Genomic DNA, 21,274 nt, shown 5'->3' on the forward strand with positions numbered 1-21,274 from the left:
GACAGTAGATCCCTGCAATGTGCATGCAGTGACTTCATAAACCACATCTCATTTCATTAAAGGTGAAAAGGACAAAAAGTAAACTACTTTCCGTTACTGAAGTGGTATTACTGACAGGAAGAGTTGTGGGACAAACAGGTGTGTGCCTGAGGCAAGAGAAGAAAGACACCTACTGAGATGTAGTTATTCTACATCCACAATAGGTAGCTCAACCTCAAAATAACAAAAGACAGATGTATTAAAATGTCAGCCTGTATTGAAAACCTCTCTGTAAAACCTCTCTGTAAATCTACAGGGTAGTACCAATAAGACAGATCAATATTAGTTTTCTTTAAACTGTTAAACTTTATTATAAATTAAAATTTCTTTACAAAAAATTGCACATAATTGACCACTCTTAGGTTCTGATGCACTGGCATTTGCAATAGTTTCTTTAATCTTCAAGTCTAATAGTCTCTGCCGTGAGTCCAATGCAGAAAAGGGCAGTAAGCAACCGTCTTAGAGCCTTCAAGTGCAAGAAGCATACTTGTGGCCACGGCAGTTACACTTTCCTTAAGAGCGGCTGCTTTTGTTTTAAATCCTGTAATGAAAAAGTCTCAAAAAAGGTTTTAAAAAAAGCAAAAACCCCACGATGGACTACTTGCTTTTTACTGTAAACACAGCCAAGTAAATTAATCCCAAACACGGATCTCTCAGGCATCAGTGAGAGTGTCAAGTGAATCAGGAACAGCAAAACAAAAAAAGAGAGAAAATAAAAACATAAAAAATAATGTCTGTCATTTTGAGTAACTATACTTACGTAGATGACGTTATGAGAATCTGGCAGGGCCCAGAAGCAAGGCCAGACAGGGAGTTCATTGTTCCAGAGGAGGGTCACGTTAATTGCTTCCAGGTTCAAGGAAAGCAGACTGGAGACTTGATATGCTCAGCAATACTCATCTGCCTTAACACAGATCTTAGGCCTGGATCAGCCTGGAGAATCATTCAACTGATTTTGGCATTTAATAGGACTTATGGCTGACCGTACACAGTGTTCAGTGATTCTTGCTTTCTGTTCTGCAAGTGTTTAAATTTAAAAGCTCATCTAGGCTGACTCCAACCTCTTGGCACTTGGAAACTAGTTTTCTCAGGTTATCAGTTTTACCTCCTTCTGACGCTTCAAACAAGAGTTGCTGTAAGAGATGGGGAAGCAGATATAAGATTTAGCCAGAGCTTGAGCATCACCACATCTATGGATATGGGATATGCAGAAAATTTATATGAAACCTCAAACTGAATCATAAGGAGAAAACATTACATCTTTCCACAGTGTTGCACATAGAGGTAACTTCTGAAGGGCTCTCTGATATAAATGATGGACCTGTAAAATAAAAACAATTATGGAAAGTCAGCAGTTTCATGGACTCAAAATGAATGATTTGAAGCACAAAAATCTCCTGCAAACAACGTTGAAACCTTTTTAAAAACACAGCTTTTAAAAGTGTTAAATTGCTACTAGAAACAAAGGCAAGTTTATGTCCGACCTTAATTCTGACCCTTGTATGCACATGATTAATTGCATGAGGACACACTAGTTTTCTCCACAAGATTCTTGCCTCATTCATTGCACAGGATGGAACACACTCAGGGAATGAAGCAGCTTACTATTTCTCTTTCACCACTCAATAGGTAGTTCTCAAGGTCTTGCTTACTGCATACCATGCCAATCCTGCAATGAAAATAACTGTTTCACAGGCTTTTCCTTCAGCATCTATCTAGCTACGCTTTCACAGTCCGTGTGCTTCTTCGCAACTCTCTAAAAATAAAAAATGGTTTTACTGTTTTATGGGTGGAAACAGAGGACCAAAATATTTAATGCAAGAACTTACTCAAGTCTCCAACTACTGATACCTGAAGTACCAACCTGAATCAGAGTCATTAGAGGAGGTTGTCTGTTGGTGTTTTAAATACTAATACTCATTTTTATAATCATTTTAGCAAACCTTTACATGACCCCTGAAGAGAATAAATAAAGGGTTCTCCAGGAACAGGAAATCAAGAATCTAAATCACAACTCAATATCCTACCTGTTTACTGGAAACTGCTAACTGAAACAGTCACTGATTTGTATAAAAAAAAATTGTCAGTGCTCACTAACACCCCAAACTAAGGCTTGGCCCCCTTACCCCAAAACCCCAACTTTTCTGTGTGCACCTACTTAAATGATGTAAGTCCACACCATACAGTCAGGTAGCTGCAGAAGAAAAGCTCAGGATTTCTTCTGGGTGTAATCCAGCTAAAGTGTTTTACATATGCTTTCATCCACTTGATTCATTTGCAATACATTTTTCTAACTTTCTAATCAAACAAAGCAGAGATCTTTTAAGTCATCAGCCCCACTGGTGACTAAAAGGTAGTGCCTTAAAATGAAGTCCATCTAATACAATGACTGAAGCAGGGATCTGTGACTAATTACAGATTACACCAAACCAACACCACTGAGACAGAATTAAGGTTGTGTAGGCAACCATGCCTTTGATATCTCCTGATTGTGAACTATGTGATCTTACAAACCAAGTAACTGTCTGCTTGGAGGATGCTCTTTTTAAAACTGTCCTTTTAGAGGACAGTAAAAAAGGAAAGAAAATATTTTATATATGAATCTAACAATAGCCATGCTACCCATTATGGATCAGTTAAAGCTTCAATACTATTTCAAAAGCAAAGGATGCTGGGAATCAGCTGCTACATGGATGACAAAACCAGATACAGCAGAGAAGTAGCTCAAGCGCCACCACCAAGTGGTGGGTCACAAACCCAGGGCCTCATGACCCCCCACCAAGCACATTTTCCACAAGCAAAAGAGTATTTTGAAGGTGATAGCAACAATACCTGGAAGATCCACTCTGTCTGAAAAGTGACTCACTTGCTGTGCAACAAACCTCTTGTATAAAGAGTGATGAAAATATTTCCCTTCCCAAAGTACAAATGAGTAAACTTGTTATTCTTTGAGAGAAAAAACTGGTATCTTTGGTGGGACTAGAACTACTCAGACTCTTTACATACACTGGCTTAGCAGACCACCCTTTGAACTACTTGTGAAAGTAGCCATTAGCATCTTCCAGCGTAAGTCCAGCACAAGGTTGCACAAGTACTCCTGACATAATTCTACAATTCTACCTTGATTGCCAAAGGTATTTCCCACACTTGAGGCAAATGCTTCGCTGTTTGTACATAAGAGTACTTAAACTATCCAGAAACCTTGGGTTTAAGAGCTGACCATTGCTTTACACAAAGCCAAGGTATGAGAAAATTTACAGAATTTTGTAAGTACTCATTTTAGTAAGCTGTGTTGACTTACTTCTCTTTGTCCCATTAGAAAGCATTCCGCAGCAATGGCTCTGAGGAAAAGAAATATATGAAAATATTTATTCTTGAATCATTTTAAACACCATTAGTGGCAGAACACTGACTGTGGAATGGAGCTAAAAATTCCTTGAGAAGAAACTAACTTCCAATGATGTTAATCTACGGTGAAAAGATAAAAATAGCCATTTTTTTTAAAAACAACCTTACATGAGCAAGAAATTTCAGTGGTTCCCACATTATGAACAAACACTGAAGAAAAACATCAGTTCAGCATCACTGGACAATGGAGATTACTGCTATTGTGATAAAGGGGGGGGGGGGTAGAGAGGGGGAGACAGAAGTCAATAATTGAATTAAAAATGCAACTTGTAAATACATCATTCATATTTATCTGCATAATATCCACTCACATAAGTGTCCCCAAGAGGGAGACTCCATTCCTCATTTTAAAGAGGTGACAGTACCTCTGTCTGTTGTAACAAACAGTTACTGTTTAAATAATAAGCTAATGAGAGACTTCCAATACAAGCCCAATTGGAAGGGCATTTCAGATTTACCTTTGTGATGTAAACCTTATAAACAAAAGCAATATCTATGAAAACAGATGTATGACTGTTGCATTACATTTTCCAGATGGCCAGGCATGTTGGGATATTATATGTAAACATCTTGGCTTGCAGTTTCAGAATTTGAACATTGCTCTCCTCCCAGTATTGCAGAAGCATTCTGTAAAAGGCATTCATGAGAAAGGAACACTGCTCTAATCACTGGGAACAGAAAAGCAATCCAAAGATACAAACACATTACACAAAATATATTACACCTAATCTGAGCTAAGAGTTGCAAACAGGAAAATAAACCCAAGCCACCATATACAGCATTGACTGAACACGCTCTCAGAACAACAAAAAACCAAAAAAGCTGATACACTATCAGAGAATAACCAAGAAGCGTGAAATCAGAGAGAAAATGCCAAGTTGGCACATTACAAGATCAATTTCTAGTATGCACAAGGTAAGTGTACATTTGAAAGGAGATTAAACAGTTTTTGAGAGTCATGTGGCTAGCAAATACTCTTCAGTCAGTTCTGCTCACCCATTTCAGGTAGTATCAACACTTTCTAAGGAAGCTGCAAGTTCCATCTAGACAGAATCATAACTCGGTTTAAAAAACCGAAAAACTCGGTTTAAAATACCGAAAAACTCGGTTTAAAATGCAGCCATTCAACTTTATGTGCCAAAAGCAGGCACATCATACTCTCCCCATGCCCCCAGCCACACATACTTATTTCAAGTCTTGCTTTGAATTCTTTTGGGTCACCGCTGATGACAAACAGTAAGTGTCTGGGGACTTTTCAAAATCATTCATCAAGCACTCATGAGCTCAGTGCAGAATACAGTAAATCATGGACTCGCTAATCCTGAAAGACTACATGTTGAAATCCTGCTCAAGTCAGAACTGGTGTGATACTCAATACATGAATCAGGTTTGTTTCCCCCCAAGATTTTTTTGAAAACTAAGAATGGTTTACCTTTGCTAAATAAATGTCAAGTTAAGAACTAAGGTAGTAGCACTGTTATTCACTGGTGTATCCAGTTTTATTTGTTCTATGCTGCACCTATACTTTTCATTAAACACCAGCAAGATTTTAATAGATATCTGACATTTCTCTACACACTTGAATTTTTGACCACTTGTACTCATGTGCAATGCAGAACTAATTCCTGTATAATTATAATCTTTCTGTAAATAGAACAGAACCCTGTCAAATACAAGAAAGACTAAGATGATGTCAGAAGACACACTACGCCTCAAGCAACATGTAATAAGAGAGGAAGTGTTTAGCTTTTGTAGTAGAAAGCAAGTCATGCATGTCTTGCACAAAAAACAGTAGTTATGTTAACCAGCTTCATGTCTTGATTACAGATATTTTTTACATACCTCAGTGCAAGTCCAGGATTAGCAGGCATGGTAGAACAGAACCGTTCCAAGGTTTTGGAATGTTCAGATTTTGGAATGCAGCTCAAATAAAAAAGAATTACCTGTAGAATTTGAATTATGAATATTAATCCACTTTATAGCTGTCTGATCTTGCTTAGAAAAGCGGAATGAAAAGCTATGACCAAAAACCTATGAACATTATGACTAAAGGAGGCTACCACCTACCAACCTTATAATCTACAAACCTTATCCCTCAAGGGTACAGAAATCATTTTGTGTAATAAAAAGTTAATGTCAAGTTGCTAACACCACATATTTTATAGCCCTTCCAGCCTGCATTTTGTGAACAAAGAGAAATGCACTGGATGTTAGCAAAACAGGACCCATAACTTTTGCAAGTTTTATTCTGTTCAAGTACTCAACCTACTTTGACTTTTTTCTCTTCTGTTTCTCAACCACTGTAATTTCTATGATCAAAACTGACAGCTTAAATACTGCTTCCATCTGCCAGTGTTACAGCTGTGCAGACACCTCGTGCTCAACCATCTCTTCCCTCCCTTACACGTTCTCCCTATTCTCTAGGAAAGAACAGTTTGTCATTAACAGCTGTATTCACAATATTAAAACATGCCATAATGAAGTTTTTTTGCCTTACACACCCTTTATTCAAAAGGTCACTGCTAGATACCCTTTTTCTCAGAACACTACTCTCCTCAGGTACTCATTTATTTCTCTACCGATTCCTAGCTCTCAGTGTTCATATACTACTAGTGCTGTATTTGAACAAGTAAATTAGAGGTACCTGTTAAAAGGTCATCAGTCTGTTTAATTAAAGCTGTCCACAGACACATTTTTACCTTATTATGAAACTCATAATTGGTCCAATAATCAGCAGTACTAAAAGGAATTGGGTATCGTGTGGGGACTGTAACCAGACATCTGTTCACTAGGTCAGTAAAAAGCTTGAATTCTTGAACTTGGTTGTTGGATCCAACAACTTTGCTATTAACAAAAACAAGGTAACTGGAAGAAAAAAAAAGAAGAATAAAAGATGGTTCTGGTAGCCTTCACTTAATAGCTTTAAGACTGTTTTACTTTCCTTCATTAAGAACTTACTCCAGCCAGATGTTCTGAACAGTTTCCTGCTGCATCACTGCCCCCAGAGCTGCTTCATACGCATCCAGTGCTTCACCAAAACTCGCGTGAAGAGACTGGCACAAACTGTTTATATTAAAAGTTAAAAAGCGTTGTACGTCATGAGCGATGCATGTTCTAATATATTAAGATGCAAAATGATCATGTGAGATGAAAACCCTATTACTGTTCCCATAGGGAAGTGTTCCTGGAAGATTTCTCAAGTGGAGAATTTAAGTTAATGTGCAATTTACAGCTCCATGAAATTGTCTCATGTGCAGCAGGCAGGTAGATTCTCTTAAGGACTGGCAGATCATTTATTGAAAGAACCCAAAGTGATATACCCTTATGCAAATAATGAATGTTCCACTTTTGAAAATGAAATTTACTCAAACCCAACAGCTGTTTCTCAGAAATACTCCAGAAAGTCTCACCAGTAGATCTGCCATAAATACGGGATTTGCTGGTTCACAACATCATCTGTAAGCTCTTCTTTATAGACAGGTGATGTAAATTCAATTGGCATTGGAAAATTCAAGAGATATCTAAGAAAGAAAAGATTAGTATTAAATGAGAATATTTCTCTACATGAAGAGTCCTATGTGGATGCAACATTTAGTTCCTAGATCCAGTTCATGGGACATATTAAAAAAGATGAACTTTTCCTATATTTTACTTAGCTGTATCCAGATACAATTTATACAGAAATACAGGAAGTACGCACTCCCTCATTATGTACAAAATTAAATGTCAGTTTGTATCTCACACTTCCCTCTCTTCACATACAATACATCAAGTAAGGTACAATCATCTACACACAGTCAGCTAAACTGCATTCCCACTACCAAGTTTAATGCAAACAAATGTAAGCACGAATAAAATCTAGCACCTGACTTGGAGACAGAAACACTTCAAAGCCTAATCTGCGTAAGTTTTCGCACAGAAAGTCTTCCTTTGAATGCCTTCAGAGGCAGACTATAGGGAACTTGCATATCTCAAAACTTCAGGAAGTCTCACAACTACGTGCTAAAATTCAAGTGGAAAATCAGCAGGCCAGATATAAACCTGTATCTTTGCAGCAATAATAATCTACTGATTAATAACATGCTGGACCTCTGGATTGAGGACTTTTGCAAGTCTCTAAATCTAGTATTTTAGGTACGCAATTTTAGGCTCCTAGCTTGGGGAGGGGGAACAAACCTCCCAAAGCAAAACAAACAATTTTGACATACATGAATGATTTTCATTGCCCAAATCCAGACTTTCGACTTGCTGGCTGTTTCATCTTTAAATGCTTGTGGTTTTACAGTTTAGTGTATATACACAAACAACAAGTATAAACCTTATAAACTACCAAATCATAATTCACTGAAGTTTTAGCAAAACATGACAAGCTGAAAATAGAGATATTTAGAACAGCAAGACAGTATTGTTTTTCAAGACAATGCCAATATTACTGAAACTTAAATACGAAAAACATTCTAAGTGTACCTTAAGAGATCCATGGGACCATGCTGTTGGCATGCATTGTCAACGAAAGCTTCCAGAAAATCTTGCAACAGTGGAAGAACACTGCTTGACCTTTCCTGTTTTGGGGTTTTATTTTTAAAAAGAAAAATAAAAATCAGACATCAACCTGAAAATGACTAGAACAATTTAAGCACAATAAACAAACAAGTGCTGGGTCTATCTCTGCAATGCTCCATAGTCTTCATTCTCTCAGGAATCAAGTCCTAACTGGGTGAGTCAGCAGGTAGCAGAAAAAAGCTCAAAACGTGTTACAGGGTTTACGGTGAGTATAAGTTATTCTCAATAAGCATATTAAACACAAATTACAACAATCTGAGCTATAACTTTATTGCTTCATGTAATTCCTTTTACTATCTTTAATCATGTCACTAAGTTTATCGACTCCTTTTTTCCCATCTTTATAAAGGAATACTAGACATTACAAAAGTATTGTGAGGAGTAATCAAAAGCCCAAACTTTATAAAGCCAACAGATCAACAAAATGAGTTTTGGAGTTTAGCATTACCTGTGAAACAAGGAATTTACACAACTGATAAAAGATTTCTGCATTCTGAGGATTCCTCTCAAAAGCTCCAACCCACACGTTGTAGGCATTGTCACTCTGCTCCATCTGCAAATACAAGGTGGCCAAACTCCCCAAGAGCTGACAGTTGTTAGGGCAGATCTCCAATAAAGATCTACAAAGTTGTGCAGCAGACTCCCACCTTTAAAGAAAAGTAAAGGTAAGTTCTTAAAACAGCACAGTTGCATTCTCCAATTAAAAAAAGTCTTGAAACAATTTACCTTTCCAGAAGTTTCAGCAAAGCTAGCATGTTTCTGTAGAGAGGAAAGCAGATAGGTATTCTTTCATCAGCCTTGATGCTTTCATCAGTACATGCTTTGACCGCATCTTCAAAACAAATGTGTAAAATCAAGTGTTAGACCACAAACAAATGTCAAAGTTATTTGAAGCCTTCACATAAGAAAAGGTCTCGTAAGTGTAGAAAGATACTTGTAAGAGTGCTGCTTTTGAAAATGCTTAAAACACAGGAAGATTACCATCTTTGGAAAAAAGCTTTCTTAACACCTGTCACCACAGTACAAAGACAAAAGTCTTTCAGAAGTTTTATCCCTTGCTCATTTAAAAAGCAGAAAACATCCTACCAGCAAAATGTTAAAGCCACATTAGAGATAGCAGTGTATCCCCATATTTAAAACTTCATTCCAGGATTTCCGGCACTGCTGCTGAAAGTTACTGAGTTAAAGAAAGCTGCTATAGGGTATTATTTTTCTTCTCAGCATAAGTTATCCAACAATGAACACTCTGCTCATGGCTAGACTGCCTTCTCTTCCACAGCTGGGCTACTCAATTGATCCTTGAGTACTTCCACACTTCATTACCACCTGTAGCACAGATATATTCTCTGAGGCAATTCAATACTGCTGCTGGCTAACACATTAAGTACTGACATTTATAAATGCTATTATAAAGTCTACTTTTGGCAGCACCACAAGTCAAGAATTCAATTTCTTCTGGTATTTTTATTTCACACCTCAAAAAAAAAATTATTCAGTTTACTTAAACTTTGAGTGAAGACACATTCATTGCTGTCTCTTTTAAGGGAACACACTAATTTTCCAGGAAAAGTAACTTTCCAATAAAGATATCCCACTGAGGGGAGGGAAGGTACGAGAAGAACAACAGAACCTGAGCTTAATGCTTGCATAAGCCCAAGAAAATGCTCCAAGTCCGACAGTCATAAGCCACTAGTCTTTGTCTTGCCAGAATACCATAGTTAAGAAGAAATGCTATGGCTTTGGCCCATAGGTGAAATACTCAGAAAAAGTGTGTGTGCTTTGCATGTGAGTCCAACTCACTTCTCACTCAAAAACACGGACTTTCCTTACTACTCTGATCAATTGTCCACTGGATTAATATCCCAATGGTTTAACACAGTCATGAGCAATACTGCACAGCCTTGAAATAAAGTTGGATAATATTTCTTGATTTACAAGTGAGTAATGCATTAAGTAGTTTACCTCCTTAATCTTACCTTCAAACATAGCTAACAGTGTATCAGGATCAGTTTTCACATCTTGAACTGTTTCCCATGGTATTAAAAAAGGCTCTTTTTGCATGATCCTTGAAGGACTGACATTAGATGGATCATAGAACTTGACTGGAAGAATGCCAAATTCAGTTACATGTATGTAAGCCAGCCAAGCCAAGCAACGGTCACTTACAGTAAGATGTTCTGATATTATCTTTTCATTTGCTGATTTTAAAGCATTCTGTAAAGGTTAAAAGAAATAAATTATATTTCAGCCATAAAACTTTTAAGATCTAAGAATAAGAAAAGGAAACAGGAAGATTAAGTTCTAACATTCTCAAATCTTTTCCATGGAAAAGACAGGAATGCTTTACATCGATCACAATATTTGGCTTATGTGGATGTGTGACTGTGTTCAAATCACATGCATAATTTCTAATAAGGGGTTCAGAAAAACTGTAAAAGACTTATTTGGAAAAATTAACAGAGGCAGACTTTGAAAACATGCATCTCCCAACACATGCTCTGCTTAATTCTTGGACAATTGCTTCCACTTGCATAGAATTAATTAGCTCTAGAGAATACATCTACAAGTTGTATTGACCTTGCTATATCCTACTGCATTTTGTGGAGGGTTTTTTTGTTTGTTGGGTTCTGGTTTTTTTCTTGGGTTTTGGTTTTTGGCTTTATTTTTGTTGTTGTTGGGGTTAAGTTCTAGTTATTCAGCCACTAAGCTACAGCTATTCAAATCTACTGAAAGCACACTTTAGACATACTGTTATTGGAAACACTACTGACAAGGATACTACTTAAAATTTTCCTACCAGCCACAGGCAAAACTAGAATAGCCTAGTTAAGCAGGCAGATCCCACATAAAAATCATTACAGCATGCAATCAGACAAAAGTCTAAACACAACTGCTCCTAAAACAGAACAGAACCGCATGGCTAGTAATGTGTCAACATTTTTCTGGATAAATGCAGTATGATCAAAGAATGCACTTTCACAGGAATGAAAGTGCAGGCAAATACAAATTCAGCAGGACACTCGTCCTGCAATAGGCGAAAACTGAACTTTTAAACTATTTCACTCATTCAGCCTGCCAAATAGTTACTTCAGGAATTTGCTTTCAAGTTTTCAGAGGCACATTGCTACTTACTCTGAAGCAGCATTTACTCAGAAATTACCTTTTCTTAAATATGGTTAAATAATATTCCCCCAAGACATTCAACTACACATTTCAAATAAATATAAAAAAATATTTGGTTTTTTGGATAATGCTTTGGGGAATGGTAAGAAAAGCCAACATGTTATTCTCCCATTTATGCTGGATTTCCATGTGAGTTTGACACAAACTGAGTGTTTTCTGCTTTTTTTGTTCATTCAGTCAAACATTCAGTTACAATTTTAAGTACTGCTGCATTCAGAATAACTTTTGGAGAAAGTCAACACAGCATTACACTTCCCTATTTAAACTACAGCTATGAAAAAACCAAAAGCATTACAGCCTTAAACCACAGAACTGAGAACCTTTCGAGGTGTAGCAAGCCACACATGCCATCTGCTGGTAGGAATGAATCCACTTGCAACTGATGCTACAGCAGCTCCCACTTTTAGCAGGGGCTTATGTCAGCACTCCGTTTCTCACCTTCATCCACCACTTTGTCTACAGAACAGTAACAGTGACCTAAATTCTGTCTATGGTCACAATAAAAGCCCGAGATAACTCCATGACTGAGCTGGGCAATGCTTTTAGGTAGCAGCATACTATGCTCTTTCCCAAGAACTACTGGTATGGTAATCTCTGTAGCAGTAAATATTTGAGTACTTGAGGCAAAACATTAGTCACAGGCACTTCTACACTTTACCAGAAATCAAACAGTAAAGCAATTCCCTGGGAATTATTTCATAACATAATGGTCTAGACTATTAGCTACAAAGCAAAGCAAAACAGGTAACAAAAAACCCAAAGATATATCCAAATTTTGGAATGGCATAATCTCTCACTAAATAAGTCTCTAGGAGAATTCCTTCAGCAAATAAAGGAAGGAATAGTTCCTTCTGAAGCTGACACTATCACAGTCACTGGCATTATCAAGTTAAAAGTGTGAAGACAGTTACTGGGGTGGGAACTTGGAAGTTACCTGCAGCAGAGCAAGAGCATTCTGATGTCTTCCCGTAAATAGGCTTAAGTGAACCCTGTACAAGAGAGTCTCCAGTAGCTGAAAGGACACAAGATTTCGATTTTCTGCTCCCCCTGGCACTTCCATGAGGAACCGTAGCATCCTCCCACACACGTAGTCTTTTCCATCAAACGAATTTTCCAAACTCAAAAACTAGAGAGAATTAGTTCATATTAATAATGAGAATACTAGTAAAGCTTCTTTGGTAAAGTTTAAGATCACACGAATCACAAACTTTGGATGATGTCCTTCACCACCTTATGAACCGTATTTCCCTCCTTCACAGCAAATTTTCACATTAAACCTCAAAAAATATTGTTTAAATATCAATGATCAAATATTTAAGCTTGCAGATTTTTTAACTAACAAGAACAATAAGAACTGCCACATCTTGATTTAAAATAACTTATTACCTGAGGAAAAGTGATAATTTCTACAAGCATCCTGCAAACGGAACTTTGAATTGCTCAATTTTTTTTTTTTAGCAACTTTTGAGTTTTCAAAATGCTACAGTGTTCTTCCTTTCATAATTCCCCTGTCATATGTACTGGTTTTCAGCAGTAAAAAAAAAATGCACACTTAATGAACATTTCACATACATATTTTTTCCTTCACTTACTGTCCACCAGAGTTGGTAAGAGGGAGCATATCCCACTGCTGTTTCACACATTTCCTGTACCTCCTCCTTGGTTCCTCTTTTTGAGAAGAGTTTAAGGTAATGACACCAAATTTCAGCATTTTCTTTGTTGTTCTCAAGGGCTCGAGCCAAAACATTTAAAGCAGAATCTAAACACTCCGACGATGAGCTGTAAAAATTAAAACCCCCATATCGACTATGTTAGCATGACAACTTACACAGTATCAAATATGAAAATGGATGTCTATCATTAGAATGGAAGTGTCCAACAGTTTGGGGTGGGTTTTTTTAGCATGTGCTGTCCTTTACTATGAAAGTTTTCAAGTTTCATCAAGTTTTCATTCTTCAAAGATTATTATTAGGTGCAGTTATAATGCATGGAAAAATAATAACCTTCTAAGGAAGAGTGCCAATTCAAATAAAAGTCTAATTTAATTGAAAATGAGTAAGATTCATCTGTAAGCAGAAGTCTCAAGCTACAATCATATAAAGGCATTTACATCATACAGACTTGAAAACTTTAGTAGAAATTTCAAAGGCTTGGTATAGTAAGTTGGAATATTTTTGTTATGTATTTAGTTTACTTTCTACAGTCAAATATAAGACTTTATTCCTGTTTCTATGCATGTCATGCAGGTTTTTGCTGCCCTTAAACCATTATAAAACGAGATTTCACTTTGAGAGATCTATTACGAGATGATACCAACTAGGCAATAAAATATTAACTCAAAATAACTGACTTCCCAACCCCCTCTATCACCACTGCCACCTACTGAACAACTCCATTTCTTCAGAGTACTGGGAAGGAGAGGTGGGGAATAGGGGACGTAGCTGTTTTAAAAGAAGGATGCACTAGTCTCCATTCAGGTTCTCTTCTTTTCTTGGTCTTTTTCCAAGTACACTTACACCTAGAAAGTGCACTCTTCTCACTGTGCCACTTGCTAGTAGTATTTTAAGTACTGGCCTTTCCAGTTCTATCCCTTCTACTGTTCAGACAGCTGTTGATACAGCTAAACTGGCATTTTCCTACATCTTCCAATATCCACAGTTTGCACAGGGCTTTTAAAAAAAGAGCTGACCCTCTCCATTCCCTTACCCCCTGCTGCAGCTGCTTAAGTTAGTACCACAGAATTAAAATCAAAGTTCATCTCTAGAATGAAACCATCATGACAAAATTCCTACTGAAATGATCTGCTTGCCAATAAAAACATGGTATCCTAGGGAATAATTTAAAGGAACGGAGACTGAAGAAACTTGGAAATCCAAAAGTGAAAAAAGTCATAAAATATGAAACTGACTGCTCAACTGGGACATTTCCAGAGGGATAAAACCATATAGCAGAACTGTTCATAAAAGAAAGCTTTCTGATTAAATTCATCTCAAGCATTCTTCCAACAACTCACTCTGTCAAGGAGAAACTGATTTGAGTTTATTAGCCCACTACTTTATCACTGGAAGTACAACATTCCACTGTAATCTTGGGAACACATTAGATTGGGCACTATTCAAACACAAACTTTTATTTCTCCCACACTACTTTCCATCAACTTCCAATCTGAATCAGAACCTACTTAAAGATAAAGCATCAGTGTAACTTATTACTCACATGCTACACTACATACAGTAGGAAGTTTAATCTATTTTTTTAATCCACTTTTAAGTAATACATTATTTGTGGCATTGTTGAAGAAAGCTCTTTAAGAACTGAAAGGAAACAATCATAGCAGCATGAAAGTACAAAATCAAATCCAAAATGTAGCAGACTTACCCCTCATTTTGATTCAAGTATTTGTATGCAAGCTTAATCCAAAGCTGTACATCACTGGGCTTTTCTTGGACACTTGCCTCCAGGTTGGAAATCTCATCAGTCTCACTTGTAAAATACCGGACATCATCTGGAGTCACCACAGTATCAAGATCTGGAACTTGTTTTTTATTTTCTGTGGGCTGGGCTGCAGATAATAAAAAGCAGTATTTTTCTAAATATTTCTTTTCAAAATAGAAGTGACCTGTAAGATTACAATTCACACAAGGGGTGGCATTTATGTATTTCCAGTACAGTCACTTACAGAGATCAGAGAAAAATATGGTTATTTCAACATCCTTTAAAACTTAGAACTGCACAGTCTGTAGAAAGCTGGTTTTATTTCAAACACAAACACAAGAATGCTTAGTGGTAAAAAGGCCGCTTGCATGAGTCACATGTGAAACACTGGCTGGTTACCAATGCTGCAGCAAGCTTCTAAGTCTCAAATGCTGCTTAACAGTAGCTTTTTTAAACTCCTGACCTAAGCACCAAATACTGACTCTGTACAAACTTGAGATACTGGACACATAAACTTTTACTTGTAGTTCTGGGAGAAAAAATAAAAATAATAAAAAAAATCCTAATGGCATATAGGCAAAGCTGAAGCATCCAAATAGTTCCTTGTGGTCCTTTAAAGAACAGTTAAGTAAAAATTCTGACTTAACACCCAGTCACACATTATACCAGATATTTTTTCCTTAAACACCACAAATTCAGATCAAACTTTTCCCAAAGATTTATACTAACTAAAGTTTGCATGCACGAAACAGGAAGTGGAGAACTATAAAAAGCATTGGTCTTCTTTAAGACCCACTTGAAAAATCAGGTGTTGAGAAGAAGCTGGTAGATATGTGAATAGGTATCTCCCAGTGCTCTTTTTTTAAGAGGTGCCACACATCCAGATTACCGTATTTAGTAGGTCCAGTGAACTGTTCCTCATCACCACTGCTACTGTCTGCCAAAGGTTTTCTCCAATACCTGGGTCTCCATTTCCTTTTATCCTTCCATGTTGTAAATGGAGGTACTATAAACGAAGTAGAAGAAGCTGGTTTACTTTTCTGTATTCAAGCTTAAAACATCTTTGCTAATAAAAAGATTTTAAATAAAACATACTGTGGGTGCAACACACTAAGTCAACACTACTTATTTAAAATCAATTGCGCTCAAGTACATATGTCATTTTTTCCAAACTGGACTCCAAAACTCTATTGCCTTAAAACAAGCTCTGCTGCCTTTAATTTACCATCAGCAGAATTTATAATACTCAGATATATAAACTAAGCAGCAACAAAAAAAATATTCTTGGTTCATAAAATCATTAAGGTACTTACAGGATTCAAAAGTTTAGATTGTATTTAATCTACCAAAGTACTTACCATGATTTTTACTCTCATTGATGTTGCTGGCCAGAAGAACAGCCATCTGATCCACTGACATACGGTCTCTGTTTACACCAAAAAGTTTTTCAACATATTTTTCTGAAACAAGAATATTTGTATCTTAGGTAGAGACATAAATGAAAATGGATACACTGTAACTTAACAGCAATTTAGCACAAACTATGTTGAATTCATGACATTTAACTGCTTCAATAGGTATGGCATTTCAACATATGAGAACAATGAACTGAAAAACCAAAAGAATCCTGTTTAGCAACTCTATCTTATAAAGCAACACCACTGTTACAAAAGTCCAGCTCCGCTGGAACAGGCCAGCCCAGCAGTTACAAAAAGTAGAGAAGAAGGGGAGAGGGAAAGATTGCACACCCACTGCTCCCCAGTACTCTGAATCCCAGCAATACTTTATGAGCTAAATGTTCTACAGATCATTGTTCTTTTCTTCCTGTAAAGACCAAGGTAACTACCTACTGCAAAGGACTGGACAACCGCAGAAACCTATTTTTTCATACAGCTGTATCTTATACTTTGCTTTACATCAAAGTCTTTGCACCAAGAGCTTTTAATGAAAGCCATTCCCTTCAGAACTGAATCTCTGTATGCAGAAGTGAAAAAAAGACTTAAAAACCTGTGGCAGCGCTGATTTCCTCATCAGTGCTTTTTTCTGAACAGCCAATCAGTTCTAAATTGTAAGACAGAATATCCTGAAACAGCTGCTTACGGTTAAGAGTGCAGTCCTTCATGTGCTGCCTAAAACAAACAAGCAATTAATAGATTTATCACAGCAAAAATGTAGTAAGACTTGTAACTAGAAAGTTAGTATTAGTACATGCTCAGGTGAGGTATAAAGAAAATAATGCTCACAGAAAACACTTCAGTCCGCTTTGAAATTTCTGTTAAATATGTCTAGGTCTTCTCTAAACTTAAGCCTGCATCAGGAACTCAGTCCTAGTCTTCATTATTTCATATAGGCTTACTCTTAAAAATAAGCTACTACAAACTTGTTTCATATTAACACAAAAACACAGTATTTAGAACTCTGCAGGTCAAGGAAGGTAATTATAAAACCTGGGTATCATTTTGTATTTAAAACCATTCAAACTATGGTTTGAGAGCAGCAGCTAAAAGCTGATCCAAAAAAGCTGTCTGCCACCAAAAGGGGGGAAAAGAAAAAAAAAATAAAGCTGCAGTCCACTCCAACTGTGTTTTACCAGTAGTTAGATGTTTCCAAATTGAGTTTATTCCTGACCAATTCATATGAGTTTGCTCTTTCAATACACTGTGCAACTCTGTTTAGAAAACTATCTTTAATATGATTTAACATTAGGCTTCACAAACTTACCCAGTATTTACACAGAAAACTAGAATTCCACTACTACAACGGTATTTTTTAATATAAATCACATAATATTTAGTACATGGCCTTATTTTGGTTAGCAGCACAATACATCTCTAGTGTGCTTATCAGTACCAACCACTACCTGAGGTCCATGATGGTCCGAAATTATGCTATAAAGCAAGAGTCCTGTCTGAATTACAGAACAATCAAAAGGTAAAATATTCTCTAACAGTGCATGCTGCTTTTCTAAAATTACTGCTAAAAAGCCTCTTTTCTTCAGGGCTTAGATGAAAGTAGCTTTTTTTTCCCCCAATCAACCACATATCTGCAATAAGATTAAAAATAACACTTTTCTAGAATTTGTGCATAGGATCATAAATCCAGACCTTCTGAAGAACTGTAAAGCATGCCTATTTTCATCTTTGAGTCAGACATCTAGAAGAGAGGCTTAGTTCAAGAGAGCAGAATTAAGAACAACTCACCACCGGCAGTCATCATCATTACATGTGCCTGTTAAATCAAACCGGCAGAAACACTGTTTTGGCTCAATCATATTGCTATATGTTAATGAACTGAGGAACAGTTTTTCCTTAGTTCGAAAATACGGACTAAACCTGAAACAAAAAGAGTGTATTATTGAGACAGAGCATACAGGGCATGACACCAGTTTAACTAAACAAAACACTTAATATAATCCCTTTCTCTATATTAAATCTCATTATTTCCAAAACCCTACTACTAACCAAAAGCATCACTAACCTATGAGTTAAGAAGGTGAAAACAGTGGGGGGGGAAGCCAGTATTTTTCAATCTGAACAGATTCTGTTCTAGCATTCTCTTCTCCCTTAGGTGTAGAACTTCATTCACATAAAAACAGGAAGCATAACGGCAACCCAGCAGGGAAAGCAAACTACTGAAATTGAATTTCAGTTCAGTTCTAGAAAAGCTGCACTCCTAGGCTCTAGTCAGCCTAAGATCAATGTCAAGTAGAAGTATAGGGAGAACTGCTAAAAGATTAACCTCAAAAAATAAAAACAAAAAGTATAACAAATATGTCAGACTATAGAATGTATAAGCAAACAAGAGTCTGAAGTGAGCACACAAATGCCTGGTTTAAGTATTTAGCTAGACTATGTCTTTTATGATTTCTAGATCCTTAAGGAATTGAAGCCACAACCTACAAGAAGATAAATACTCCTGTACAGATAGCACCCTCCATCTTTTGCTAATCAAGATTATAAAAATAAAAAACCCAAATGTGTTCATGGTAGGATTCAACTCTCCAATTTAAATACCAGACACTTTTCTAGAATTTAATGCATAGAAACAAAACTCTAGTCAGAAGACAGATGTGTCAACCTGATTACACTTGCAGGTGTCTACTTTACGTCAAGATGAATCACTACAGTCACGACTCCTTCCACTGAGCAGGATTCCAAAAATAGGTGATTGGCTCAGTCTTGACTCAGACAACATATATCCTAGCCAAGTTGAAAGACTGCATAATAAATATGCTTCCGTTAAATCTTTCCTGGATTTTAGATTGCTTCCTATTGGATATACAAACCTTGTTTTCAAATGCCTCTAATTTTTTTAAGATTCAGTTACCCAGGAAAAGTAATGAATAATAATATTTGAACAAAAACACAAAAACACATACTCAAAAAGGCTGCTACAGTTCTCATACCTGTAGGATTTAAATACTAGAAGAGGACTATGATATGGTTCAAATGGATATGGTTTTGATTCAGTTTCTTTACTTTCTGATGTATCAACATCCATGTCCACTGAAATTTCCTAGGAAACAAACAGATACACAGCAATTGCAATGCCACCTAATAAAGACATGTTTTAAAATGTTTTAAAATATTTACCTGACCACACAACAGATCTTCCTTAGGTACTATAGAGGCAGTACTTTTCTCTAGAAGCTCTTTCAAGCTGTCAGCTTTAGCATAAAGTTTTTTCAGTTCATCAATATTCAACCCAAGGAATAGCTCAGGCTCCTCCAATGCCTTTTTAGAAAGTTTGTTTATAGTTTCTTGCTTTGGAGTGTCCATGTGTTTGAGATTTGGTTTAGTGAAAGAATTGGATTCTTTGAAGGATCTCCTTCGTTCTCTGTTGGAATTAGATAGAACTTCATCATCGAAGTAGTTTTCTTCACTGTCCAAAGACAATTTATCCTGTGTGAGATCATGAAGAGATGGCTGAGGTAATGCAAATTCAGATTCCTCTTCTGCATGAGGCACAGTATTTGATTGTTCCTTGGTTTGAAGTGCACGGGCCTCTTTCAATTTCTGAATCTTTAGAGCATACTCCTGCTCTAGTTGCTGTAGTCTTTTTTTCTCTAGTGCAATCAATTCTGCTGAATGCTTTTTTGGACTTGATGCAGGGGAGTTCTCCAATTTCAACATTTTGTTTGGCTGAAAAGGAAAAAAATTTCCCTTTATTTTCACATTTACTGATCTCTTGACAGGAGGTGAATGAAACATGGGCAAGATACTTAATTCAGAGTTTATGAAAACACATTTTCAACTCTCACCAGAAAATTTCAACCAAAAAAAAAAAAAAAAAAAGGAAAACCACAAGAGTTTGACACAATTTAACAGGTAGGTTTGCAGGTTTTCGATAGAAAGTACGCTACATCATGTACAGAGCTTCAACAGAAGTTCTGGCCACATTTAAAAGGTGAGCTATAAAACAAGTATACACAGTGGCGTTGGATGGGTGGGGAGAAAACAAAAAGGAAAATTTACATAAAGATATTAGCCTTTTTTTTTCCCCACTCTATATTTTGTTTTTTTCAAAAGAAGATCATATCCCCTCTTCAGCATCTTTGCTAGATAGTTTTAACAAGATCACTGATGCGCAGTAAAGTACTTCCTCCCTTCACAAGAATACAGCTGCTCATTATTATTTATTACTGACATCCGCCTGGCACAGGAATGTAGGCTTTTAACAGTTTTTCTTCTTAAATGATTAACTCTTGTTCTGTTGAATTCTGAGAACAATTCCTACAGTGCTTTTGAAATGTTTTCTTTTTCCTGAAATCCCATTTGAACAAGGTTTCCTACTCAAACTTGCTACTGCTTTTCAAGTACAGCATAGTTTAAAAGCATGCAGACTTACTGCAAGGTGATCTTGCTCCAGTTTTCGCTTCCCAATTTCCTTACTTGCTACTGCTTTTGCTCGAGCAAGTTCTTCCCCATATTTTAATGCCAGAGCTTTCTTTACTGTAACTCGTTGTTGAACTTTATGAATCTGAAAAAAAAGGAAAAAGAAAATGCATACTTTCAGATATGACCACATAATAAAACAATCGCTATCAGCAAAGATGTGAGAATTAATGATTAATTCAAAGAAAGCCTAGTGCCTCAAAAACCTCAGCCTTCCCATTTCAAGATTTCTACCTCTAAGAAACAAAACAAACCAGAAAAAAAAACAAAAAAAAAATACACATTACTTGTTCCTGAAGCTTCTTGAGAAATATCTTATTCACATTCAAGATCTTCTCTGTTGCTTGTAGCTGTTCAGCCAGTTTGTTGATTTTATTTTCAGCAATTCGAACATTCTCCCTCTTCTTGGCCTCTTGTTGCAATAAATGTTTCAAGACAGATTCATCCTTCATCAACAGAATTCTAAAAGTAGAAAAGCCATGTAACGTACTTTTTTCCCAAAGGTTTTTCACAGCTGCTGCTGCCCCTCTGAAACCTTAGTTATTTAAGAACCCAGCTCTTTTTCACTTAACAACCAACATTCTAAGTTCCTCCGGACAGTTAACATCCATGAGAAAATAAATACTGGTAGTACATCCAGCAGATACCAGTATTCCACGTTCAGCATGTCAGTATAAAGCAGTGTTCTGGGTTCAGCTTTAACAGTTAACTTTTCTCCTTCTTAGTAGCTGGTGCAGTGCTGTGTTTTCAAC

At 36.6% G+C, this 21,274-nt stretch overlaps 1 protein-coding gene across 3 annotated transcripts in view; it reads right to left on the reverse strand.

Annotated features, from left to right (window-relative positions):
- Positions 1 to 325: 325 nt before the first annotated feature.
- ZFC3H1 (zinc finger C3H1-type containing) overlaps positions 326 to 21,274 on the reverse strand; it is a 40,676-nt gene continuing 19,727 nt past the window's right edge. For all 3 annotated transcript variants that reach the window (XM_065669036.1, XM_065669046.1, XM_065669027.1), the window contains exons 13-35: positions 20,810 to 20,984; positions 20,476 to 20,607; positions 19,221 to 19,769; positions 19,034 to 19,143; positions 17,829 to 17,960; positions 16,636 to 16,757; positions 15,987 to 16,088; positions 15,518 to 15,634; positions 14,572 to 14,755; positions 12,786 to 12,972; positions 12,128 to 12,319; positions 9,987 to 10,224; positions 8,737 to 8,842; positions 8,459 to 8,657; positions 7,915 to 8,009; positions 6,858 to 6,968; positions 6,406 to 6,510; positions 6,147 to 6,312; positions 5,290 to 5,390; positions 3,973 to 4,074; positions 3,341 to 3,380; positions 1,298 to 1,360; positions 326 to 1,172 (exon numbers count right to left, since the gene is read on the reverse strand). In XM_065669036.1, coding sequence (XP_065525108.1) covers positions 1,035 to 1,172; positions 1,298 to 1,360; positions 3,341 to 3,380; positions 3,973 to 4,074; positions 5,290 to 5,390; positions 6,147 to 6,312; positions 6,406 to 6,510; positions 6,858 to 6,968; positions 7,915 to 8,009; positions 8,459 to 8,657; positions 8,737 to 8,842; positions 9,987 to 10,224; positions 12,128 to 12,319; positions 12,786 to 12,972; positions 14,572 to 14,755; positions 15,518 to 15,634; positions 15,987 to 16,088; positions 16,636 to 16,757; positions 17,829 to 17,960; positions 19,034 to 19,143; positions 19,221 to 19,769; positions 20,476 to 20,607; positions 20,810 to 20,984 — 3,466 coding nt within the window. In that variant the 3' untranslated portion in view covers positions 326 to 1,034. The remainder of the gene's footprint in view (positions 1,173 to 1,297; positions 1,361 to 3,340; positions 3,381 to 3,972; positions 4,075 to 5,289; positions 5,391 to 6,146; positions 6,313 to 6,405; positions 6,511 to 6,857; positions 6,969 to 7,914; positions 8,010 to 8,458; positions 8,658 to 8,736; positions 8,843 to 9,986; positions 10,225 to 12,127; positions 12,320 to 12,785; positions 12,973 to 14,571; positions 14,756 to 15,517; positions 15,635 to 15,986; positions 16,089 to 16,635; positions 16,758 to 17,828; positions 17,961 to 19,033; positions 19,144 to 19,220; positions 19,770 to 20,475; positions 20,608 to 20,809; positions 20,985 to 21,274) is intronic.

The sequence above is a fragment of the Lathamus discolor genome, chromosome 1 (genome assembly GCF_037157495.1).
Source record: "Lathamus discolor isolate bLatDis1 chromosome 1, bLatDis1.hap1, whole genome shotgun sequence".
Classification (NCBI taxonomy): domain Eukaryota; kingdom Metazoa; phylum Chordata; class Aves; order Psittaciformes; family Psittacidae; genus Lathamus; species Lathamus discolor.